This window comes from Phyllobates terribilis, unplaced genomic scaffold (genome assembly GCF_046119375.1).
Source record: "Phyllobates terribilis strain yellow unplaced genomic scaffold, ASM4611937v1 Scaffold_9__5_contigs__length_417890890, whole genome shotgun sequence".
Lineage (NCBI taxonomy): Eukaryota > Metazoa > Chordata > Amphibia > Anura > Dendrobatidae > Phyllobates > Phyllobates terribilis.
The window spans coordinates 168494445-168521583 of record NW_027362769.1 but is presented as its reverse complement, the minus strand read 5'-3'; the positions used below and the strand labels follow the sequence as shown (position 1 = coordinate 168521583).

General features: G+C 50.8%; 1 protein-coding gene across 3 annotated transcripts in view; it reads right to left on the bottom strand.

Moving 5' to 3' along the window:
- Nucleotides 1-1168: 1168 nt before the first annotated feature.
- STK11IP (serine/threonine kinase 11 interacting protein) overlaps nt 1169-27139 on the bottom strand; it is a 39948-nt gene continuing 13977 nt past the window's right edge. For all 3 annotated transcript variants that reach the window (XM_073647296.1, XM_073647295.1, XM_073647297.1), the window contains exons 17-25: nt 20062-20248; nt 19230-19535; nt 10283-10398; nt 10108-10205; nt 9850-10028; nt 6569-6653; nt 5540-5613; nt 2716-3032; nt 1169-1544 (exon numbers count right to left, since the gene is read on the bottom strand). In XM_073647296.1, coding sequence (XP_073503397.1) covers nt 1383-1544; nt 2716-3032; nt 5540-5613; nt 6569-6653; nt 9850-10028; nt 10108-10205; nt 10283-10398; nt 19230-19535; nt 20062-20248 — 1524 coding nt within the window. In that variant the 3' untranslated portion in view covers nt 1169-1382. The remainder of the gene's footprint in view (nt 1545-2715; nt 3033-5539; nt 5614-6568; nt 6654-9849; nt 10029-10107; nt 10206-10282; nt 10399-19229; nt 19536-20061; nt 20249-27139) is intronic.

Below are 27139 nucleotides of genomic sequence, written 5' to 3'. Positions count from 1 at the left end.
TACATAAGATTCTGTATACAATCACCACTAGGGGGAGCTCCCTGTATACAGAGATACATGATAAGATCCTGTCTGCAGCCACCACTAGGGGGAGCTCCCTGTATACAGAGATACATAAGATTCTGTATACAATCACCACTAGGGGGAGCTCCCTGTATATAGAGATACATGATAAGATTCTGTCTGCAGTCACCACTACGGGAAGCTCCCTGTATACAGAGATACATGATAAGATCCTGTCTACAGCCACCACTAGAGGAAGCTCCCTGTATACAGAGATACATAAGATTCTGTATACAATCACCACTAGGGGGAGCTCCCTGTATACAGAGATACATGGTAAGATTCTGTCTGCAGCCACCACTAGGGGGAGCTCCCTGTATACAGAGATACATGGTAAGATCCTGTCTGCAGCCACCACTAGGGGGAGCTCCCTGTATACAGAGATACATAAGATTCTGTATACAATCACCACTAGGGGGAGCTCCCTGTACATAGAGATACATGGTAAGATTCTGTCTGCAGCCACCACTAGGGGGAGCTCCCTGTATACAGAGATACATAAGATTCTGTATACAATCACCACTAGGGGGAGCTCCCTGTATATAGAGATACATGATAAGATTCTGTCTGCAGTCACCACTACGGGAAGCTCCCTGTATACAGAGATAGATGATAAGATCCTGTCTACAGCCACCACTAGAGGAAGCTCCCTGTATACAGAGATACATGATAAGATTCTATCTGCAGCCACCACTAGGTGGAGCTCCCTGTATACAGAGATACAAGATAAGATTCTGTCTGCAGCCACCATTAGGGGGAGCTCCCTGTATACAGAGATACATGATAAGATCCTGTCTGCAGCCACCACTAGGGGGAGCTCCCTGTATACAGAGATACATAAGATTCTGTATACAATCACCACTAGGGGGAGCTCCCTGTACATAGAGATACATGGTAAGATTCTGTCTGCAGCCACCACTAGGGGGAGCTCCCTGTATACAGAGATGCATGATAAGATTCTGTATACAGTCACCACTAGGGGGAGCTCCCTGTACATAGAGATACATGATAACATCCTGTCTGCAGCCAGAGAGACTACAGGCAGCTAGGATTTGACTATGGCTGTGTGAAGCACAGAGCACAGGGAGACAATTGCAGACAAAACTTTAAAATGGGGTAGAAACTTTATTACAATAATATTTAAAAACAAGAAAAATGTCAGAAATTATCAAAAAACGAACAAAAAGAACAAAATCATCAGTGCAATTATCTTCCGCCTCTCCGTCATGCCGCCGCCTTGGGTGGGCTCCAGGATTACCAGCCTGTCGCCGTGCGCTCCGAATACTGAACACAATCCTGCTGTGCCGGAGTATTTCTCACTATCTGGTAGATGTCAGATACGACTCCAGTGATTCATGATTGATCTGGTTAAACTGTATGTAATACTCTGCTTCCCACGGGCCCCGGAGACACTCGATTATCTCCTGCGGCAAAGCTGGGTCCTCTGTCCACAGTAGCCAGGCGCTCTCCTTCTGCTGGGTCTGTAAAGAGAAAAAATGATGTCAGAAATGCAGCCCGTCAACAACAGACGAAGAAGATTAGATGTCGCCGTATACGGCCATTGAGCCGCACCAAGGGTCATATAAAAGTTTGCCCTTTCTCCTAATTTTTTTCCAAAACTTTCCAACTTGCAGTACCACTTTTCACCATTGCAAGGAACATACTTTTCCATTGATGTTAATGCAACAGCGCCACCAAATTCTAAAACTTTGCCAAAATGGAAATAATGAGAGCTGCCTCATAATCCCAGTCTGGCTCCAACCACATGGACACCAGGAGCAAATGGCAAAAAGAAAAAAAAACATGGATGCATTACATCTCACCCTGCAAAACCATTCCCTTCCCCATCATAACCTTTACCTCTGTATTTCTGCAGAATTACTGCTGAGGAATTTCCCTTTACAAGGAGTCACTCATCACCTTCCATAGAGCTGAATATTCCCAAAATTGCTACAGCTGCGCATATTACAGCAGCACTGTTATCGTGCTGCTTGAACATGTGCATTTAAGGTGCGGGCGCCGCACAGGCTCAACCGACCGACGTAGGCGGGCGCCGCACAGGCCCAACCGACCGACGTAGGCGGGCGCCGCACAGGCCCAACCGACCGACGTAGGCGGGCGCCGCACAGGCCCAACCGACCGACGTAGGCGGGCGCCGCACAGGCCCAACCGACGTAGGCGGGCGCCGCACAGGCCCAACCGACGTAGGCGGGCGCCGCACAGGCCCAACCGACGTAGGCGGGCGCCGCACAGGCCCAACCGACGTAGGCGGGCGCCGCACAGGCCCAACCGACGTAGGCGGGCGCCGCACAGGCCCAACCGACGTAGGCAGTGGATAACATTATAGGAGTAGGAGGAGGACAGACTTCATCTTGATCTCTGGCTCATTAATGAGGCCGGAGCTCCTGTGTGTAATCTGCCGCCTCCTCGTTTCCTCCCTAACCAGCCTGTGCTCCTGGTGCCAGGCAGGAGGAGAACAGCTTCACTAATCTACAGACGTCTGTCCAGCTGTTAAGATAAAGAATATAATGGAGTAATATCAGCGAGTTCAGGGATCGAGGAGACAGAGAACATCCGCCGCCATCGGGGGCAGCAGACAGACGCGGCTGTACAGAGGTTTTTGGAGAGGGCTGGGGGTTGGGGGCCTCGTACCTCATTATAAAACCTGATGCGCACATGGAGGGGCGCAGAGCTGAATACGTGCACGGAGCTGATGTTGCTGATCGCCTGCTTCTCTTTGACGGCCACTTTCCAGGGGGGCTCCTGGCTGTCTGCCTCCCCTGCAGGTGCTGCCACGTGGTGCCACTGGTGGGTCTCCTCTAGTAGATATACGTGGGTCTGTGTGATGAGCAGGGACACGGGGGCGGCCTCCCCGGCACCCTGAGCCAGCGCTGCCGGAGACGCCCTGTTATGTGGCGGGTGGTCTGCATTGGCGCAGGGTTCAGCAGCTGCACCGGAGGCCACGTCCTCTGAAGAAGGAGGCGAAACAAAAGACATTAATGACGCACACGTGTGTATATCATCGGTGTGACGGGCGCAGGTCCGCGCTAATGTACTAACAAGACAGATAACATCACATTCAGCATCAGAAGCTGCTGCAGAACCTCACAACATACACGTCAGCTGCTGCAGAACGTCTGAACTAGCGGGTGGAGACCTCCTGCTATGGGGTCTCCCATAGACATGAGGGATTCCTGCTCTCCTCTCTCCAGGAGCTGAGCCCACCTCATACCCCGCAGACGCTGGCTGTATTACACAGCCGGCATATGTCTCAGCACTGACTGACGCTCACTCAGATCGCAGCTGTTTAACCATTTATATGCCGCTATCACTGACTGCAGCCTTTTCAATCACCTGCCCACGCACCAGTTCCCATCCACTCCCCACAAGACAATTGTGAGGAAATGGTGGGTAACCTTGGGAGCCAGAGGCTTATTGAAGGACCGCATGGCTGCCATCTTACTCCTCCCATGAAGCACAGCCTTGGCCTGTGATACGAGTGTTGAAACAATTGTAGGCTTAAATCCCCCAGATCCCCCCAGAGCACGTCATGCCAAGTCTGGCCCACAATGCCGGCACGGGTTGGGCATCCTGGATGCCGATACTGTTGAAAGCAATGATGGAGAAGGGAGCGTCAGGTGAAAGTCCCTCTGCCCATCATTCCCCCTCTACATCTGACGTCATGGCGCCCTCTGTGCTGAGACATTATTACAAGTTGTCTGCTGTACCGAGCAGTGAAGAGCTTCATAGTGCTGGGCAGCGAGGGAATGAGGAGAGGCGAGTATTTATTTTTTCAATGTGGGCCCGTTATACTGTACGGCGGACTAGGTGGGGCCCGTTACACTGTACGGAGGACTAGGTGGGGCCCACTATTCTGTACGGCGGGCTATGTGGCACCATTATACTGTATGAAGGACTATTTGGCACCATTATACTGTACGGCGGACTATGTGGGGCCCACTATTCTGTACGGTGGACTATGTGGCACCATTATACTGTATGGAGGACTAGGTGGGGCCCACTATTCTGTATGGAGGACTATGTGGCACCATTATACTGTACGGCGGACTATGTGGGTCCACCATTATACTGTACGGCGGACTATGTGGGTCCACTATTATACTGTATGGAGGACTATGTGGGGCCCATTATACTGTATGGAGGACTATGTGAGTCCACTATTATACTGTATGGAGGTGTATGTGGCGCCATTATACTGTACGGAGGACTATGTGGCGCCATTATACTGTACGGAGGACTATGTGGGTCCACTATTATACTGTATGAAGGACTATGTGGGGCCATTATACTGTATGGAGGACTATGTGGGGCTATTATACTGTATGGAGCACTATGTGGGGCTATTATACTGTATGGAGCACTATGTGGGGCTATTATACTGTATGGAGCACTATGTGGGGCCCATTATACTGTATGGAGCACTATGTGGGGCCCATTATACTGTATGGAGGACTATGTGGGGCCCATTATACTGTATGGAGGACTATGTGGGGCCCATTATACTGTATGGAGGACTATGTGGGGCCCATTATACTGTATGGAGGACTATGTGGGGCCCATTATACTGTATGGAGGACTATGTGGGGCCCATTATACTGTATGGAGCACTATGTGGGGCCATTATACTGTATGGAGGACCATTATACTGTATGGAGGACTATATGGGGCCATTATACTGTATGGAGGACTATGTGGAGCAATTATACTATATGGAGGGTTATGTGGGCATAGAGTTGGATCTACTAAACTATAAAGTTATATAACCCATGTGTTAAATGCCTAAATGAAGCAAAAAATAAACGTCATATGTACCTAGATAATTCATCAATATAAAGGTCAGTACAAAAAAACAAGCCACAGACAGAAATAAAATATAAAGATTTTGTTTTTCTGAGGCTTCTTACCACACCCGCCTGCACTCTGTATATAACTATATTAATTTCCGGCACACTGTCCCATTTACAGTATACACAGATATCTCTCTCTAAACAGGTTCTATACAGTGAAATTCTTGTAATCTGGCATGATAAACCTGGTAATCCGGAACTGAGCTGCTATATTGTGGGGGCGACTGAGAATAGAGGAGAGAGAATAAGGACACTTCAGTTTTGCCTTTCTTTCCCTCAGAAGTTGGAATAGAGGATAAGATGACGGGTGACAGAATGGAGAACCTCGGAGCTCAGGACCTGAAGCCGCAACCCGTGTGCACAAGAGCGGCGCGTAATCTCACCCCACCTCCTGTACAGATCCACCGCGCCAAGGACGATATTGTTACAATGTATCTCAGGGATCCTTCTCTGATAAGGGCCACATGTCTGGACCAGATCCAACAGGAGGACAGTGCGAGGGGCCGCACGGGCCCGGGGGCCGGCGCTACAGACAGAGCAGATAACAGCGAGGATCCCCCGACACTATCACACACGGCACCTGCAGACCTTGACTAGACGTCTCCTACCTCGCAGGAAGTACGCCAGAGCGTAGCAATAACCCGGGCCGCTGCCCACGCCGAGGCTGCCATGTAGGAGATGCCTGCAGCAGAGGAGAGAGATAAAGTAAGCGGAGAACAGCTGCAAAATAGGACGTCAGAGCGTAAACCCGCAGCAGGCGAACCGCAGACCGCCCGCGCTCCTCTCATACAGGGCAATGGACTTAAAGGGGACATGACATAATGAAAGAAGCCTTCTAATGGGAGCATTCACTGCGGACACTAGAAGAAACAGCCCAGATCTTATAGCGAGATATATTAATATAACATTAAAAAGGTAACATGAGGCCAAAAAATACACACAGTGACATCACGGTACAGGGATAATGCACACAGCGACATCACGGTACAGGGATAATGCACACAGCGACGTCACGGTACAGGGATAATGCACACAGCGACGTCACGGTACAGGGATAATGCACACAGCGACGTCACGGTACAGGGATAATGCACACAGCGACGTCACGGTACAGGGATAATACACACAGTGATGTCACGGTACAGAGATAATGCACACAGTGATGTCACGGTACAGGGATAATGCACACAGTGACGTCACGGTACAAGGATAATGCACACAGCGACGTCACGGTACAAGGATAATGCACACAGCGACGTCACGGTACAGGGATAATGCACACAGCGACGTCACGGTACAGGGATAATGCACACAGTGATGTCACAGTACAGGGATAATGCACACAGCGACGTCACGGTACAGGGATAATGCACACAGCGATGTCACGGTACAGGGATAATGCACACAGCGACGTCACGGTACAGGGATAATGCACACAGCGACGTCACGGTACAGGGATAATGCACACAGTGATGTCACAGTACAGGGATAATGCACAATATGTGCCACAAACCAGCAGAGATCTGAGAAAGCTCACTTGAGTTTATGCAGGATTTTAATTTGATTAGATTTTGATAATAATAATAATAATAAAAAATAATAATAATAAATCCCCAGAACCAAAACCAGTTACTTACCAAAGACGATGCTTCTCAGTTACCTCCTCCTTAGGACTGTACTTCAGAGCGGTCCGATAACGTGGTGGCAGATGTGATAGAGTATCTGGGGATCAAACAATTCATACTTCAGATACATCAGAGCTAGACCCTGAGCAAAAGCATCCTGCATCCCAGAAAGTTCCCAGTAGGCCCCTTATGCATCACCACATGGCAAACTATTAAAAGTTTGACTTAATAAAAGTGAAGAAATTAATGAGGTGCTCCAGCCAACACTAGGGGGAGCTCACTACATATGGATCTAAACAACAATGTAACGCAATTATAAATCTGTATGTAGTGAGCTCCCCCTAGTGGTGGCTGTATAAATCTGTATGTAGCGAGCTCCCGCTAGTGGTGGCTAGTGATGAGCGAGTATGTTCTGTTAACCCTTTCGCTGAGTATACTCGGCCGAGCACCGAGTATTTATAGCGTGCTCGGTGATATGGTTGAATGTGTAAGAAGCAGACATTCCTCACATGTATTAAAGCTGTCAAACCGTCGCAAATCATGCACACGGGAGCGATTCAACCATATCACCGAGCAGCTGTAAATACTCGGTGCTCGGCCGAGTATACTCAGCAAAAGGGTTAACAGAACATACTCGCTCATCACTAGTGGTGACTGTATAAATCTGTATGTAGTGAGCTCCCCCTAGTGGTGGCTTTATAAATCTGTATGTAGTGAGCTCCCTCTAGTGGCGGCTGTATAAATCTGTATGTAGTGGGCTCCCTCTAGTGGCGGCTGTATAAATCTGTACGTAGTGAGCTCCCCCTAGTGGTGACTGTATAAATCTGTATGTAGTGAGCTCCCTCTAGTGGCGGCTGTATAAATCTGTACGTAGTGAGCTCCCCCTAGTGGCGGCTGTATAAATCTGTATGTAGTGAGCCCCCCTAGTGGTGACTGTATAAATCTGTATGTAGTGAGCTCCCCCTAGTGGTGGCTGTATAAATCTGTATGTAGTGAGCTCCCCCTAGTGGTGGCTGTATAAATCTGTATGTAGTGAGCTCCCTCAAGTGGTGGCTGTATAAATCTGTATGTAGTGAGCTCCCTCTAGTGGCGACGGTATAAATCTGTATGCTGTGAGCTCCCCCTAGTGGTGGCTGTATAAATCTGTATGTAGTGAGCTCCCTCTAGTGGTGACGGTATAAATCTGTATGTAGTGAGCTCCCCCTAGTGGTGGCTGTATAAATCTGTAAGCAATGAGCTCCCCCTAGTGGTGACTGTATAAATCTGTATGTAGTGAGCTCCTCCTAGTGGTGACTGTATAAATCTGTATGTAGTGAGCTCCCCCTAGTGGTGGCTGTATAAATCTGTATGTAGTGAGCTCCCCCTAGTAGTGGCTGTATAAATCTGTATGTATTGAGCTCCCCCTAGTGGTGACTGTATAAATCTGTATGAAGTGAGCTCCTCCTAGTGGTGACTGTATAAATCTGTATGTAGTGAGTCCCCCCTAGTGGTGGCTGTATAAATCTGTATGTAGAGAGCTCCTCCTAGTGGTGACTGTATAAATCTGTATGTAGTGAGTCCCCCCTAGTGGTGGCTGTATAAATCTGTATGAAGTGAGCTCCTCCTAGTGGTGACTGTATAAATCTGTATGTAGTGAGTCCCCCCTAGTGGTGGCTGTATAAATCTGTATGTAGAGAGCTCCTCCTAGTGGTGACTGTATAAATCTGTATGTAGTGAGTCCCCCCTAGTGGTGGCTGTATAAATCTGTATGTAGAGAGCTCCTCCTAGTGGTGGCTGTATAAATCTGTATGTAGAGAGCTCCTCCTAGTGGTGGCTGTATAAATCTGTATGTAGAGAGCTCCTCCTAGTGGTGGCTGTATAAATCTGTATGTAGTGAGCTCCCCCTAGTGGTGGCTGTATAAATCTGTATGTAGAGAGCTCCTCCTAGTGGTGACTGTATAAATCTGTATGTAGTGAGTCCCCCCTAGTGGTGGCTGTATAAATCTGTATGTAGAGAGCTCCTCCTAGTGGTGACTGTATAAATCTGTATGTAGTGAGCTCCCCCTAGTGGCGGCTGTATAAATCTGTATGTAGTGAGTCCCCCCTAGTGGTGGCTGTATAAATCTGTATGTAGAGAGCTCCCTCTAGTGGTGCCTGTATAAATCTGTATGTAGTGAGCTCCCCCTAGTGGTGGCTGTATAAATCTGTATGTAGTGAGCTCCCCCTAGTGGTGGCTGTATAAATCTGTATGTACTGAGCTCCTCCTAGTGGTGACTGTATAAATCTGTATGTACTGAGCTCCTCCTAGTGGTGGCTGTATAAATCTGTATGCAGTGAGCTCCCTCTAGTGGTGCCTGTATAAATCTGTATGTAGTGAGCTCCCCCTAGTGGTGGCTGTATAAATCTGTATGTAGTGAGTCCCCCCTAGTGGTGGCTGTATAAATCTGTATGTAGAGAGCTCCTCCTAGTGGTGGCTGTATAAATCTGTATGTAGAGAGCTCCTCCTAGTGGTGGCTGTATAAATCTGTATGTAGTGAGCTCCTCCTAGTGGTGGCTGTATACATCTGTATGTAGTGAGCTCCCCCTAGTGGTGACTGTATAAATCTGTATGTAGTGAGCTCCTCCTAGTGGTGGCTGTATACATCTGTATGTAGTGAGCTCCCCCTAGTGGTGACTGTATAAATCTGTATGTACTGAGCTCCTCCTAGTGGTGGCTGTATAAATCTGTATGCAGTGAGCTCCCTCTAGTGGTGCCTGTATAAATCTGTATGTAGTGAGCTCCCCCTAGTGGTGGCTGTATAAATCTGTATGTAGTGAGTCCCCCCTAGTGGTGGCTGTATAAATCTGTATGTAGAGAGCTCCTCCTAGTGGTGGCTGTATAAATCTGTATGTAGAGAGCTCCTCCTAGTGGTGGCTGTATAAATCTGTATGTAGTGAGCTCCTCCTAGTGGTGGCTGTATACATCTGTATGTAGTGAGCTCCCCCTAGTGGTGACTGTATAAATCTGTATGTAGTGAGCTCCTCCTAGTGGTGGCTGTATACATCTGTATGTAGTGAGCTCCCCCTAGTGGTGACTGTATAAATCTGTATGTAGTGAGCTCCCCCTAGTGGTGGCTGTATAAATCTGTATGTAGTGAGTCCCCCCTAGTGGTGGCTGTATAAATCTGTATGTAGAGAGCTCCTCCTAGTGGTGGCTGTATAAATCTGTATGTAGAGAGCTCCTCCTAGTGGTGGCTGTATAACTCCGCATGTAGTCAGCTCCCCTTGTGGATCCTGCGGGGTATCCATAAACACTTACAGACTGCACCGCTCACCTAGTATGTGCTGACTGAAGCCTGTGCTGCAGTGGCGGTTTCGGGTCAGTAGCGTGTAGGCGTCTTCAGAGGATTCAAACCCCAAATATACACATTGCTCCTGGAGCCCCACATGTAGGTGAGTGAGGGAGGTGATTTCGTGAGACTCTCCCAGCTGCAGCCAGTCACAGGGAGGGCCCCTAGAAGAGCACAATTCTCCATCAGCTTCACGGGGTGTGCCAGGCTTCATGGATCCACTGCATGTGAAGCGAGCCTTACCTGCTTTCTCCAGTGACCTCCAGGAAATAGATCTTTTGATTGGATACCACAACGAGAGCCAGAAACTCTTCAGGCTTCCCAAAATGAACCACAGGAACCTGAAGAAGAGAAGGCAATGATGGATGACCCTGCCGAAAGAAGCGGGGCGAGGCAGGTACTCCTCCACCAGACTCACCTTCATGGAGCACTGGAATTCTTCCATGTCTCCGCCGAGGATTTCCATGTCGAGATGCAGCTTCAGCCGGTGATCGACCACCCGGAAATCCAAGGTCTGTTGTGGACTAGAGGAGGCTACAGAGACACGGTCACACATCCTTATAGAGAGGTGGGCACTGGGCTACACCCCCAGTATACGGTCACATACTGCAGCTATAACTGACCGTGTACTAGGGGATGTAAACCAGTACCCACCTATAAGGTCACATACAGACAGGTACTGGACTACATCCTCTAGTACACGGTCAAATATAGGTGGGCACTGGACTACTTCCCCCAGTGTGCGGCCATATGTACAGTGGGTACGGAAAGTATTCAGACCCCTTTAAATTTTTCACTCTTTGTTTCATTGCAGCCATTTGGTAAATTCTAAAAAATTCATTTTTTTCTCATTATAGTCCACTCTGCACCCCATCTTGACTGAAAAAAAACAGAAATGTAGACATTTTTGCAAATTTATTAAAAAAGAAAAACTGAAATATCCCATGGTCATAAGTATTCAGACCCTTTGCTCAGACACTCATATTTAAGTCACATGCTGTCCATTTCCTTGTGATCCTCCTTGAGATGGTTCTACTCCTTCCTTGGAGTCCAGCTGTGTTTAATTAAACTGATAGGACTTGATTTGGAATGACACACACCTGTCTATATAAGACCTCACAGCTCACAGTGCATGTCAGACCAAATGAGAATCATGAGCTCAAAGGAACTGCCCAAGGAGCTCAGAGACAGAATTGTGGCATCCTAAGAGCACAGTGGCCTCCATAATCCTTCAATGGAAGAAGTTTGGGACCACCAGAAGTCTTCCTAGATCTGGCCGTCCAGCCAAACTGAGCAATCGTAGGAGAAGAGCCTTGGTGAGAGAGGTAAAGAAAAACACCAAGATCACTCCCAGACTATAAGAAAGACGGATTTTGGTAAGACCTTACCTGTAAAATCCTTTTCAGCGAAGGAAGGAAGGGAGACACAGTCATTACTAGTGAGTAGGCGGAGCCCACATAGGATAGAACACCTCAGATTAAAAAAAGAGTGTTGTCCGGCCCCTCCAGCTTGGGCTCCTCCTACTCCAGCTCTCCAGTCCGTACACAAGCTAAGGAAGAGCAAATATCACCAGCGGAGCAACATAACCCCTTCTGAAGAACTTCAGAGAAAAAACAAGAGACAGGTTATGCATATAACAGAAAAACCACACAGTCCCAGGTACTACTCACTGGACCTGACCACTGCGATGAGCTGGCAATGCTGGAACAGAGCCTTAGCGCGCCGACCTCAGCCCAGATAATCGCTATCAGAGAAGGGTCACGCTGCATCTGAAAACACAACAACACACTTCTGCCATGGGAGGGAGCTGTGTCTCCCTTCCTTCCTTCACTGAAAAGGATTTTACAGGTAAGGTCTTACCAAAATCCGTCTTTCAGCAGCAGATGGAAGGAAGGGAGACACAGTCATTACTAGTGGGACGTCCCAAAGCAGTCCAAAAATTAAGGGTGGGAAAAAACCAACAGAGGCAGAATCCCAACAACCTAGAAAAATGCGCAACTAGCGCTAAATACAAGTTAACGATAACTTAAACTACAGCCGCCTGCAGGACCCTACGTCCTAAGGTTGCATCAGCGGAAGCACTGACGTCCACCTTATAAAACTTTGTAAAAGTGTGGACGGAGCACCAGGTAGCCGCCCGGCAGAGTTGAGCTGCCGAGGCCCCTTGATGAAAAGCCCACGATGAACCCACAGCTCTCGTGGAGTGAGCTCGAATCTTAATTGGACAAGATTCGCCCTTGAGTCGGTAAGCCTCTAAAATGGCCGACCGAATCCATCGAGCTATAGTGTCCTTGGAAGCTCGTTGACCACGCCGACGACCTGCTGGAATCACAAACAGAGTCCGATTTCCGAAAACCTTGAGTAATAGACAAATAGAACTTCAAAGCCCGCACTAAATCCAATGAGTGCAAGGCCCGTTCCTTCGCATTCCTCGGTTCCGGACAGAGCGAGGGCAACACAATATCCTGGTTAACATGAAATTGTGACACCACCTTAGGTAGAAAGTCGCCCCGTGTGCGAAGCACCACGCGATCCGGGAGAAACTCCAGAAAAGGAGGCGAGCAAGAAAGAGCCGCCAGTTCAGAAACCCTTCTCAAAGAGGTGACTACCACTAAAAATGCAACCTTCTAGGAAAGCAAAGAAAGGCTAACGGAGTCCATAGGCTCAAAAGGCCCATGTTGAAGAGCCTCCAAGACCAGATTGAGCCGCCAAGGGGACACAAGCGCCTTCCGCGGCGGAAACTGACGGCTTACCCCGCGAAAAAAGGAACGAACGTCCCTACGCGAGGCAATAGCCTTCCGAAACAGCAAGGACAAAGCAGAAACCTGACCCCTCAGAGTGCTAACTGCCAAACCCTTGTCCAGGCCATACTGCAAAAAGGCCAACAAATTGGGAATGGAAAAAATCCTAGTAGTGGCAGGACCCCTGGCAGCTCGCAGAGTGGCAATGACTTCGGCTGAAAAACCTTGACGAGTCAAGATTTCGGTCTCAAGAGCCACGCTGTCAAACGCAGAGACTTCAGGTCCGGATGACGAACGGGCCCTTGGGTTAACAGGTCCGGGCGAAGAGGGAGAGGAAGTGGAGGCGCAGCCGGAAGCGACACCAGCGTCGAGAACCACGTCCTCCTTGGCCAGTCTGGGGCTACTAACATAGCCGGGACTCTTTCCAGTCTGATCCGACGCAACACCAGAGGAAGTAAGGATATCGGCGGGAACACATAGATTAGCTCGAATTGGTCCCACGGAGCGACCAGAGCATCCACCGCCACAGCCTTCGGGTCCTTGTACCTGGACATGAACGTCGGTAACTTGGTGTTGAACCTTGATGCCATCAAATCCACTTGAGGAGTTCCCCAACGGGAGCACAGCTGTGCAAAAATTTCTGGGTGAAGACTCCATTCTCCGGGATCCACCTTCTCGCGACTGAGGAAGTCCGCCGTGATATTCTGAACTCCCGGAATGTGAATCGCAGAGATGGCTGGCACCTTGGCCTCAGCCCATACCAGGATCCGAGACACTTCCATCATGAGCCTGGAGCTCCTCGTTCCACCTTGATGGTTGATATATGCGACCGCCGTCGCGTTGTCTGTCTGCACTCGGACTGGCAGACCATTTAAAGGGACCGTCCAGTGTTGGAGGCAAAGGAAAATCGCCCTCAATTCCAGGATGTTGATCGGCAGGACAGACTCTTCCGACGACCATACTTCCTGAATCCAGAGATCGTTCCAGACACCCCCCCAGCCTGACAGGCTGGCATCGGTGGTTATGACCGACCACCTCGGAAGGAGGAAGGACTTCCCCAGGGATAACGCTTCCGGACGTAACCACCATTCTAGAGACTCTCGCACCCTGTGGGAGATGATGACACTGCGATCCAGCGAAGCCTGTGATCGATCCCAACGGTTCAGAATGAGCATTTGGAGAGTCCTGGAATGAAATTGGGCAAACGGAAGTGCCTCCATTGACGCCACCATCAAACCCAAAAGGCGCATACACCTTCGAAGGGACATTGCTGTCGAAGACTTCATAACCTGTACATGTCAAAGAAGACTTGCTTGCTTGTCTGGAGGCAGGGACATCACTGCTCGTACCGTGTCGAAATGCATCCCCAAAAATAGGATTGACTGCGACGGTTCCAGAGACGACTTCTTCCAATTGACCAGCCACCCGAAGTCCTCCAGGAGCTGAAGGGATAGATTGCGAGCCGTCACCGCCTCCTCCTTTGAGGACGCCACAATCAAAAGGTCGTCCAGGTAGGGAAGAACCGTAACCCCCCGTCTTCGAAGGATCGCCATGAGAGGTGCCAGAATTTTTGTAAAAACTCTGGGCGCCGAGGCCAACCCGAATGGTAGGGCCACAAACTGGAAATGGTCCTGACCTATGGCAAAACGAAGGAAGCGTTGGTGGGCCCTTCCGACGGGAACATGCAAATAAGCGTCGCGAATGTCGATTGACACCAAAAAGTCGTTCTGCGACAGGGCCGCCACAACCGAGCGAAGCGACTCCATGCGGAATTTCCGGGTGCGGACATGCCGATTCAATCTTTTGAGATCCAGAATGGGGCGAAATTTGTCCTCCTTTTTGGGGACCACAAAGAGGTTTGAATAAAACCCTCTTCCCCGGTCCTCCGGCGGAACCGGTACCACCACACCCTTCTGCAGAAGGGAATCGACCTCCTGCCGTAGAGCGGCAACTAGCTCGGGCTCTGACGGAATGCGAGATCGGCAAAACCTGTCCGGGGGTCGAGAAAGAAACTCTATGAAGTAGCCTGCTGACACAACCCGCGTCACCCAGGCGTCAGAAACGCGGGACGCCCAAGTCGATTCGAATTGGAGCAGGCGACCCCCCACTCGAGAGCCCTCGAGTGAAGACCTGGCGTCAGTCCGCCTTAGCGGGCTTTTTGTCAGCTTCCCGCTTGTCTTGACGGAAGCTCTGTTTCCAGGGAGTGCGGGATTTCTGAGAAGCCTTTTTTCCTGAAAAAGAGGGACAACCCGATCCCCAAGAGGGCTGACCGGACCGTCCCCTGGACCGAAAGGGCCTCCGACTACTACCGGCACTAGGCCTGCCCGACGCAGAAGCCACAGTTCTTCGCTGTGGTAAGGCCGCTTCTTTTGCCTTTGCCTTGACAATCAGCTCTGTGAGGACAGATCCAAATAACTGACCACCCTTGTAAGCTAAAGATAGCAAACCTTGCTTGGAAACCGCGTCCCCGGTCCACTGTCTGAGCCACAGTGCTCTTCTGACTGTGACCGCCGAGGATTGCGCCCTGGACAGCAGTGACGCGGTATCCAAACCTGCATCACTGCCATATCGGGCCGCATCCTCCAACAACTTGAAAAGCCCATCTACCTCGGATAGCGGGGATCCATCCTGCCACGCCGTCCGTAGACGGTCCAACCAGCTTAGGGAAGCTTTACAAGCACACATGGATCCTAGCACCGCTCTGAATCCATGACCCGCGGCCTCGTAGATGGATTTCGCCGCCATCTCCGTTTTTCTGTCCAGCGGATCCTGCAGACTCGCCTTCCCTTTAACAGGCAGTAATGAGGATTTGCTAAGCTGGGATAAAGGGACATCCACTTCAGGAGAAGGAATCCAATTATCAATCAACTCCGTGGAACACGGATACAGTGCCTCAAAAAACCGTGTCCCCTGAAAACGTTTATCTGGACACAGGCGTTCCTTCTCCACTGCCCCATTAAGCTCATCCAGAGATGGTAATGCCAAGCGCGACCTATGCGACTCCTTAAACATCCGGGCCGACTTACCAGGACGTCTAGTTACCTCCTCCGGAAACTGTAACGCCTCCCTCATGGCTCCAATAAAAGCCTCTGCACGGCCCAAAAAAAGAGGCAGAGCGCCCCTGCCGATCCTCCTTATCCGAATCGGACATCTCCCCATCTGAGCTTGAAGGGGAACCCTCCATAACAGAGATCTCAGAGTCGCTGCGCGGGGAGGGCAGTACCGGCCTGTGGCGCTTCCTGCCATGAGAGGATCTAGCCGACACCCAATAACCTAGAAGGTCAGACAGGCCATCAATAGAACGAGTGAGGGCCTCCATTTTGACCACTGCCCCATCACCGAAACCCCCGACCGCTGCGCTTGACGCTGTCGAGGACTCCTGCGTGTCAGACACGCGAGACTGATCCTGTAGCGGACCTGGGAGACGGACCGCGCCTCCTGGACCCTGATCTGACATGCCCTCACACAGTATATGGCAGGTTAAACCTGTCAGTAAGTAGGACAGTGTGGTTTCTTAAAAGAAAGCTGAAGGGTTAAAGCTCTTAAAGAGAGCTACCCCAGCTGACCCCCAATTAAGGGATAACCGCCTAATAAGGGGTTAATGTCGCAGACTCCCCACAACCTCTGTGAAATGAAAAGGATGTGCGAGCCCCAGACAAAAAAAGGAACCTCTATATGAGGTAATAGCTGCAGGACAGCACAGTCTGCCACCTTATTGTGCCTCAGAAAGGTGCCCTGCGCTGAGGGGGTGAGGGGTTAAGCTTCTGCCCTGACAGGCAGAAGCGACTCACCCAGCTGGCCGCGGTGCAGTGTTCCTTCGGTCTGTCGGGAGGAGAGGAGAGTGAGGAGCCCGATGGAAGCCGTTCAGTAATGGCCGCCGCGCTGTGAGGAGAGAGAAGCCGGAAGAGGAGGGGCAGGAGAAAGCGCGCGCTCAGAGCGCTTCCTGCCCGCGAAAGACCGGGAAGGCGCGAAGCCACCCCCCCCCGCCGGCTTCAAAAAAGCGCGCGCGACTCCTCCGCTCTCCGCTCCTGCCCCGCTTCCATGTCCTGCAGGCATCCACCTGCGGACAAAAAAACACAAGTCACCACCAGAACACATGTAGCAGCGGCTGCCGCAGCAGCCGCTGAAGCACTCAAAACACATTAACATGCTGAGTACTCACCCAGCTGAGCGCCACAGGGACCCCCAGGGATTTGTGGCGCTGTGCCCAAGCTTCCCCCCAGGGCGGAGAACGCAGTGACCCCAGATGCGCGGTTTGCGTCCCCGCCAGGGAAGCATCCCTCATCCCCCGGGGCCGGCAGGGTTCTGCAGGGACCTCTCTCAAAGGGTAATGCAGATCCGCCAAGGGAGGGGTGGGGGTCCAGCAGCGCTGAGACCCCTGAGACCTCAAGACCACGGGGGTCCAAGTCTCTGTCCGATAAAAATAAAAAAATTTTCTGAGGAGCTGCTTCCAGCAGCGACCATCCTCTGTGACCTCAAATTTTAGACTGGAGAGCTGGAGTAGGAGGAGCCCAAGCTGGAGGGGCCGGACAACATTCTTTTTTAATCTGAGGTGTTCTATCCTATGTGGGCTCCGCCTACCCACTAGTAATGACTGTGTCTCCCTTCCTTCCATCTGCTGCTGAAATAAGATTCTCTGGTCTGATAAGATGAAGATAGAACTTTTTGGTGATAATTCTAAGCGGTATGTGTGGAGAAAACCAGGCACTGCTCACCACCTGCCCAATACAATCCCAACAGTGAAACATGGTGGTGGCAGCATCATGCTATGGGGGTGTTTTTCAGCTGCAGGGACAGGACGACTGGTTGCAATTGAAGGAAGCATGAATGCGGCCAAGTACAGAGATATCCTGGATGAAAACCTCTTCCAGAGTGCTCTGGACCTCAGACTTGGCCGAAGGTTCACCTTCCAACAAGACAATGACCCTAAGCACACAGCTAAAATAACAAAGGAGTGGCTTCAGAACAACTCTGTGACCTTTCTTGACTGGCCCAGCCAGAGCCCTGACCTAAACCCAATTGAGCATCTCTGGAGAGACCTGAAAATGGCTGTCCACCAGCGTTCACCATCCAACCTGACGGAACTGGAGAGGATCTGCAAGGAAGAATGGCAGAGGATCCCCAAATCCAGGGGTGAAAAACTTGTTGCATCATTCCCAAGAAGACTCAGGGCTGTACTAGCTCAAAAGGGGGCTTCTACTCAATACTGAGCAAAGGGTCTGAATACTTATGACCATGTGATATTTCAGCTTTTCATTTTAAATAAATGTGCAAAAATTTCTACATTTGTTTTTTTTTTCAGTCAAGATGGGGTGCACAGTGTACTTTAATGAGAAAAAATGAACTTTTTAGAATTTACCAAATGGCTGCAATGAAATAAAGAGTGAAAAATGTAAAGGGGTCTGAATACTTTCCATAACCACTGTAGGTGGGTACTGGACTCCTTCCCCCAGTGTACGGTCATATATAGGTGGGTACTGGACTCCTTCCCCCAGCGTGCGGTCATATATAGCTGGGTACTGGACTCCTTCCTCCAGCGTGCGGTCATATATAGGTGGGTACTGGACTCCTTCCCCCCAGTGTGCGGTCATATATAGGTGGGTACTGGACTCCTTCCCCCCAGTGTGCGGTCATATATAGGTGGGTACTGGACTCCTTCCCCCCAGTGTGCGGTCATATATAGGTGGGTACTGGACTCCTTCCCCCCAGTCTGCGGTCATATATAGGTGGGTACTGGACTCCTTCCCCCCAGTGTGCGGTCATATATAGGTGGGTACTGGACTACTTCCTCCAGTCTGCGGTCATATATAGGTGGGTACTGGACTCCTTCCCCCCAGTGTGCGGTCATATATAGGTGGGTACTGGACTCCTTCCCCCCAGTCTGCGGTCATATATAGGTGGGTACTGGACTCCTTCCCCCCAGTGTGCGGTCATATATAGGTGGGTACTGGACTACTTCCTCCAGTGTGCGGTCATATATAGGTGGGTACTGGACTCCTTCCCCCCAGTGTGCGGTCATATATAGGTGGGTACTGGACTCCTTCCCCCCAGTCTGCGGTCATATATAGGTGGGTACTGGACTACTTCCTCCAGTCTGCGGTCATATATAGGTGGGTACTGGACTCCTTCCCCCAGTGTGCGGTCATATATAGGTGGGTACTGGACTCCTTCCCCCAGTGTGCGGTCATATATAGGTGGGTACTGGACTCCTTCCCCCAGTGTGCGGTCATATATAGGTGGGTACTGGACTCCTTCCCCCAGTCTGCGGTCATATATAGGTGGGTACTGGACTCCTTCCCCCAGTGTGCGGTCATATATAGGTGGGTACTGGACTCCTTCCCCCAGTGTGTGGTCATATATAGGTGGGTACTGGACTCCTTCCCCCAGTCTGCGGTCATATATAGGTGGGTACTGGACTACTTTCCCCAGTGTGCGGTCATATATAGGTGGGTACTGGACCACTTTCCTCAGTGTACGGTCATATATAGGTGGGTACTGGACTACTTCTCCCAGTGTGCGGTCATATATAGGTGGGTACTGGACTACTTCCCCCAGTGTGCGGTCATATATAGGTGGGCACTGGACTACTTCCCCAGTGTACATCTCTACCCTCATCCCACTTACTTGGGCTGATGTGCCAGGTGTCCTGGAGAGGTTCGCTGTCTTTTGAGGAAGGGGTTGCTGTCCTGGACTTGTCCTCTGGGGTAACCCGCCCGCTTTGGATGCTGGAGTCCCCATCATCTTGATCCCTGATGGAGCGCCTCCCTGTTTCTGTGTCCACCATTTCCTCTTCCCCCTCCCCTACATAAAAGGACTTTTGCTTCTCATTCGTGGTGCCATCTGGTGACGGTTGGAAACTGGCTTCTCCACTGTGGTTCAGCGGAGCCAGGATGACATGGAAACTCCCGCAGGACGGGCAGCCAGTGTTACCTGCAGAGCAGGAATGGAAAGAGTCAGGGTGTGCGGGAACAACAGGCGCGGCCGCTAAGGGCGCGGGAACAACAGGCGCAGCCGCTAAGGGCGCGGGAACAACAGGCGCAGCCGCTAAGGGCGCGGGAACAACAGGCGCAGCCGCTAAGGGCGCGGGAACAACAGGCGCAGCCGCTAAGGGCGCGGGAACAACAGGCGCAGCCGCTAAGGGCGCGGGAACAACAGGCGCAGCCGCTAAGGGCGCGGGAACAACAGGCGCAGCCGCTAAGGGCGCGGGAACAACAGGCGCAGCCGCTAAGGGCGCGGGAACAACAGGCGCAGCCGCTAAGGGCGCGGGAACAACAGGCGCAGCCGCTAAGGGTGCGGGAACAACAGGCGCAGCCGCTAAGGGTGCGGGAACAACAGGCGCAGCCACTATCTGTGCGGTGCTGTTCTGGGTAAATAAAGATGGTTTTGAGTCATCTTTCAGGTAGCAGATCAGTGACCGGACATGGGTACCTCATCCCAAGGACAGTGCGGATGTCACCTGCGTGGCTGTTGGGCATCTCGTCCTCTGTCTCTCGCTCGTCTGGTCCCAGGAAAACCTCACTGTCCTCCTGTTGGCCGAACTCTGTTTTGCACTTTAGACACTGTAACATGGGAGGACCTGGGTCGTCGGCAGCAGAGAACTTCAGATTCTCCTCCAGGACTGGATGCAGAACGTCAAGAAGAGTCTGAAACACGAAAAAGGAGACATGAGCGTCCGAGGAGCCACATCCTTAAAGCTCTGGTGCATGGCCTTGTGGGAGATGTAGTCCAGTACAGTGACTGGTGTTAACACTACATCTCCCACAATGCACCACAGCAGAGTACATTCTATATACAAGTGATCAGGGGGCCACTGCTTGAACAGCAGCTTTGGCTGTGACTAGAGACAATTAACATGTACATGTGATCGATGAGTCCAGCCATGTGTGGACAGAGAGCGGATACCTGTAGGTCGAGGTCAAGATTTTTAGGAGAATCAATAAATTTCAAGTTAAAAACTAAAAAGAAAGGTCAAGATGTAAAACCGCTAATTCTGAGTGGAGGGGGAGGTGGGAGATATCGTGTCAGGACCAGTCCACACGCCACGAGAAACATCTACTGTGGAATCATGCAGCTTCGAGGCTCAGCTCAGCGGCCGGTGATGTGATCGGGCAAGTCACTGCCTGCAGTCACATCACACGAGGAGACGGGGGGCCGCGCAGCAGACAGAGGGTAAGAGGAGAAGAAAGAGCCCAAACAGGACCACCCAAAGAACTCAGGAATTCCAAGGATGCATTTATCTCAGAGCATCAACTCAGATTATATATAGAATTCAACTACAGAAAAAGTGCAATCACTGTGTACATCCTGTATTATACTCCAGAGCTGCACTCACTATTCTGCTGGTGCAGTCACTGTATACATACATTACATTACTGATCAAGAGTTACAACAACCAGCAGAATAGTGAGTGCAGCTCTGGAGTATCATGAAAAAACAGGATAACTTTAAAAAAAAAAGACCAGAACTGTCCGCTCTACTCCAGACAGGTCAGGACAAGCTGTAGATTCTGTGTGTGTAGCATTCGCCCCTTGTGACTTTACCTTAGAATAACTTAATGATGGGCCAGAATAGTCTCTCTAGACACCGTATACAGCGTATACTGATCAGCACCGCTCTCCTTCACATTCCCATACATCGGTACATTTCGGATACAAGCTCGGTGACGCATCTGCTTTCCATACAATGGTTCTGACCTCGTGGATGGATTTACAACTTTTTACTATAATCTTTTTTAAGACTCCAGAAACAAAAATGAATTGGAGAATTTCCATATACACAAATATCCAACCTCCGACTTAGGCCACGTTCACACATTCAGTATTTGGTCAGTTTTTTACATCAGTATTTGTAAGCCAAAACCAGGAGTGGATGATACATCACCATTTCTGGATTTATCACCACTTCTGTATTTAGCTTACAAATACTAATGTAAAAGAATAGTTACTTACCGGTAACGAAATTTCTCGGAACCCATGACGGCACCACGGAGAGAGGGGATCCGCCCTTCAAGGACAGGAAACCTACAGATAAAAAGGGCGGCACCTCTCTCCCGCATCAGTTGGTTTACAGAGGCCCGAGAGGACCGCCAGGTTAGTAACACCAAATATGGCATTTTTATTTATATATGTATATATTTTTTTATTTATTTATTTATTTTCAGACACACCCTGTGACTAAACAACAGGTAGTAACGATTGTGCACACCCATGTGTAAGAAAAAAGGGGAGGGAATGTACGGGTGCCGTCATGGGTTCCGAGAAATTTCGTTACCGGTAAGTAACTACTCTTTCTCTTTCCCCATGACGGCACCACGGAGAGATTGCAGAGCAGTGAAGATTAGGGAGGGACCACCGCTTCCAGAACCCTTCTGCCAAAGGTAAGATCTGAAGACGATGTTAGATCCAGCCGGTAGTGTTTAAAGAACGTGGAGGGAGAAGACCAGGTCGCCGCTCTACATATCTGTTCGATTGAAGCTCCGGCCTTCTCCGCCCAGGAGGCTGCCACTGCCCTCGTCGAGTGAGCCCTTAAGCCCACCGGCGCTGTTTCCCCGCTTGAGGAATAAGCCAGGGAAATGGCTTCCCTTATCCACCTTGCCAGGGTTCCTTTGGAAGCTTTCTGTCCCTTCCGAGATCCCTGGAAGCACACAAAAAGAGCCCTGTCCTTCCTACACTCCCGTGTGGCCTCTAAATATTGCATAATGCACCTCCTGACGTCCAAGGTGTGAAGGGCCTCTTCCCCCTTGTTTTTTGGGGCTGCGCAGAAGGAAGGGAGGGTAACCTCCTGTGACCTGTGAAAAAGGGACCCCACCTTAGGAAGGTACGCAGGGTCGGTCCTAAGCGTCACTCTGTCGTCTAGTATTTGTGTAAAAGGGGGTCCTGCGGATAGTGCTTGGATGTCACTAATGCGGCGAGCCGAGGTGAGGGCTACCAGAAGGGACGTCTTAAGGAACAAGGTTTTAAGGGACGCTTCCCCTAGAGGTTCAAAGGGTCCTCTGGTCAGGGCTGAAAGAACAAGATTTAAATCCCACGGAGGAGCCTTCCGGGAGGGGATGGGCCTGGATCTATGAGATGCTCTGATGAACCTGGAGACCCATCTATCCCTTGCCAGGTTGCAGTTATACAGGGCTCCCAGAGCTGCCACCTGAACCTTCAGCGTGCTCGTGGCCAACCCCAGCTCCAACCCCCTCTGAAGGAACTCCAGGATGGTAACCACGGGGGCCTCCCCCACTATATCCGTACCTGCAAAGGAAAGGAATTTCTTCCAAGTTTTCCCGTAGAGCCTAGTAGTTACAGGTTTCCTACTCTGCAGCAAGGTAGAAATTAGATTGGGGGAAAACCCTTTATCCCTCAAGAGTGACCTCTCAAATTCCAAGCTGTCAAGTGCAGGTTTGTTACCTGCGGGTGGAGTACTGGACCCTGAGACAGCAGGTCCGGAACTTCCGGAAGGACCCAGGGGTCGGAGACGGACATGATCCTCAGCCAGGAAAACCAAGACCTTCTTGGCCAGAAAGGGGCGATCAGGATCGCATTCGCCTCGTCTTCCCTGATCTTCCTCAGAACTGCCGGAATGAGAGCAATCGGAGGAAAGGCATATACTAGCTGGTGGCCCCATGGAATCAAAAAAGCGTCTAGTGCTACTGGGTTCCCCCTGGGGTCGATCGAGCAAAACGTGTCCACCTTTTTGTTTTTCCAGTTGGCAAATAGGTCTATACATGGGATTCCCCAAGCCCTCGTGATTTTTTTGAACACTAGCTGGTTCAACTCCCACTCGCCCTGTCTCAACTGGGTCAGGCTTAGGAAGTCTGCCGTGACGTTCATTGACCCTTTTATGTGCAGAGCTGATAAGGACTCTAGATTCCTCTCTGCTACGTGGAGGATGGAGCTTGACGTCTGAAGAAGGGAGATGAACCGGGTACCCCCCTGGTGATTTAGATATGCCACCACTACTCGGTTGTCCGAGAACACTCTCACGTGGTGACCTTTTAACACGTTTAGAAATTCCACGAGGCCATACTTCACCGCCAGAAGTTCTTTCATGTTGGAGGAAGAACCTTCCACCCCCTTTGCCCAGACTCCCTGAGCCACTCGGTCCTCTAGATGAGCCCCCCACCCCCTGGGGCTTGCATCTGTCGTCAGAATCTGGGGTGACGGTATTGTCCATGGGAAGCCCTTGCCTAGATTTTCTTTCTTTGTCCACCATGTTAGGGAAAGTAAAGTTTTTGAGGATAAGGTCAGTCGACCTTCTAAGTGCCCTCTTAGAGATTTTTCCGCCCTCAAAATCTCCCATTGTAAGACCCTGGTGTGCAACTGAGCCCAGCGGACCCCCGGGATGCAGGCAGTCATAGAACCGAGGAGGGACATTGCTCCCCTTAGTGTCATAACCGGATGCTTCCTCACATAGGACACACGGGCTATCATATTTTGGACTTTCTCTTCCGGAAGACGGCATTCCTGACTTCTTGAATCTAACAGGATACCTAAGTATTCCTGTAGCTGAACTGGCTCCCCTCTGGATTTTTTTAGATTTAGAAGCCATCCCAAACTTGTCAAAGAATCCATGACTACTGCTAGCTGGTCTTTGCAGTGGCTGAACGAGTTGCCTATAACCAGTAGATCGTCCAGGTATGGGACTATCAGGATGTTCCTCTCCCTCAGATGAGCCATGACTTCCGACATCACTTTCGTGAAGACTCTGGGGGCTATTGCTAACCCGAAGGGAAGGGCCCCATACTGGAAGTGTCTGATTGTGCACCTTATTGGTATAGCTACCCTCAGGAATTTCTGGTAGTCCCTGTGAATGGGGACATGATAGTAGGCGTCTTTTAGGTCTAAGACCGTCATGAAACAGCCTGGAAACAGTAATTTCACACAAGTTTTTATTGACTCCATCTTGAAAGGTTGTATATTTAGAAACTTGTTTAATTTCTTCAGGTTTACGATAGTCCTGAGTGTACCATCCGGTTTTCTCCTGAGGAATAGTGGGCAGTAAAACCCCTCACCTGCCTCCTGAGCTGAGACCTCCTGCAGGACTGCTCTGTCCACTAGGTCTAGGACTTCCTGTTCTAGAGCCAACTGCTCTACCGCTGAGGACCTTACGGGGGGTTACTGTGAAATTTCCTCGAGGAGTGGAGAGGAACTGGAGTTTTAGCCCAGATTTTATCAGGCCCAAAATCCAGCCCACATTTGAAATCTTTTCCCAGGCTGGGAGGAAATGGAGCAGCCTTCCCCCCACCTGGGGCTGCGTTTCATTGGGCGGGCTTCTTGCTGTCACTAAGGGGCCTGTTGAACATAAACCCCTTGGCTTTCTTCTGTCTCCTATCTTCCCACCTGTCCTGATCTTTGGGGGGCCTCTTTCCCATGAATTTTTTGCTCCGAAAACCCTTCCTGAATGATGAACCGGAGAGGACCGGAAATCATTTTTTGTCATCCCCGGCTTTATCCAGGATGTCATCTAGGGTAGATCCGAACAAAAATTCCCCTTCACACGGGATGGAGCACAGTTTGGATTTTGTTTGGAGGTCGCCTGGCCAGCATTTGAGCCATAGGGCCCGTCTAGCTGCATTTGAAAAACTCCCTGCTCTGGCTGCCAGTCTGATGGAGTCGGCTGAGGTGTCCGCCAGAAAAGCCGCTGCGCCTTTCATCACAGGGATGGCCCCTATAATATCCTCCCTTGAAGCCTTGTCTTTTAGCTGAGATTCCAGCTGGTCCAGCCAAACCATCAAGGATCTGGCTGTGCAAGTGGCTGCCACTGCAGGTTTTAACCCCCCACCCTGCCGCTTCCCAGGCTCCTTTCAGAAAGGAGTCCGCTTTTTTGTCCATAGGGTCTTTGAGTACCCCCATGTCTTCAAACGGCAGGGAATATTTTTTAGAGGCTTTGGCTACCGCCACGTCAATTTTTGGCGCTTTATTCCAGAAAGAGCATACAGGGTCCTCAAAGGGGTATTTCCTTTTTGGGGTCAACAACCCTTTTCTCTCTGGCTTCTTCCATTCTCTCTTAATCAGGTCGTGTACCTGATCATTAAGAGGGAAGGATCTCTTTCTTTTCTGACCTAAGCCACTGAACATTATCTCTTGGATGGACTTTTTAGGATGAGGGTCTACAAACCCCATGGTGGACCTAACTGCTTTGATTAAGCCATCTGTTCCGTCTATAGGGAAACAGTTACGACCACCGTCCTCTGAAGATGAGGAAGCAGATGATGAACCGGATGATTCAAGACCCCGCAACTTCCTCATCTGATTTACTAGACTCTGACTCCGGGGAAAGGTGCCTAGTTTTTTAATGCTTCTTCCCCCCCTTTTGGAGGGATTTAAAGGTATCTTCGACTTGCGATTTTATCAGGGATCTGAGCTCGGTAGCAAACTTAGGGGTCTCCTCACAGATGGTTTGCTCGATGCATGAGCTACATAGTCTCTTTTGCCATGTGGTGGGTAGATCTGCTGCGCAAAGTGCGCAGGCCCTGTTTTTAAACTTCCCCGTGCTCTTCCTTCCCTAAGAAGAAAAGAGAGGGGGGAGGGTCCAAATTACAAGTGAACTTTCACGAAGATCACTTACCGCCTATACGAAAGAGAGAGAGAGGGAATACCGCATTCGAAGAGGAACCTGCTCTGGTAGCTGGGTCTTTCGCCGAGGCTGATGCCGTGCCGGAATCTTTGCCACGCTGAGAAGACCTGCCGGACCGACCGCTTCCTCCGTCACCTTGAATATGTTGACGCGGAGGGCCGCTGGAGGGTCCTTTCGTGTGTTTCCTCTGAGGCGATGGTGATAAAGATGGTGAGTGGGGGCGCAGGGACTGCACCTCCTGGGGCTCCTGGTCACTCATACTGCTGATTTTCACGTATGCCAGGAAGCATTTTTCCTTTGCTTCCCTGGCAATTTAAGCTATGCAGGTGACCGCCCCCTTCCCCTCCAACACCGATGTGGGGAGTGCCCCCCTCTGGCCAGGGCACAGCTGTGTCCTCCATGTTAGGCCTTTCCCGCGCGCGCGTTTGAACTCGCCGCTCCTGCGGCCGCGTCACTTCCGGGCGCCTCCCGCGTCACTTCCGGCGCACGCGCGTGGGGGAGCGTCGGTGTGCGCACGCACCCGCCCAAACGCCGAATCGCTATCCGGCAAGCATGCGGGGCGCGCGCTGCACAAGGCCCAGACCCTGACCCAGGGCTCAGGCCTCCCAACCCGAGCCCTGAGCCTCCTATACTTACCGCCTGGGCCCGACGCCACAGGAGACCGCGGCTTGCTTCGCGTCTCCCTGCCACCCTAGAGGCCCGCTGACCCCAGCTGTGGCGCTTCAGGACACCGCACCAGCCGAGGCAGGGAACCCCCGCTGCCTGAGCCGGACTGGTCGGGCCTGGTAAGTAAAATCTTCTTTCTTCTTTTCTTCAGGATTTCATCCGTAGGTCCCTGTCAAGGACAGGAAACCAACTGATGCGGGAGAGAGGTGCCGCCCTTTTTATCTGTAGGTTTCCTGTCCTTGAAGGGCGGATCCCCTCTCTCCGTGGTGCCGTCATGGGGAAAGAGAAAAACTGACCTAATACTG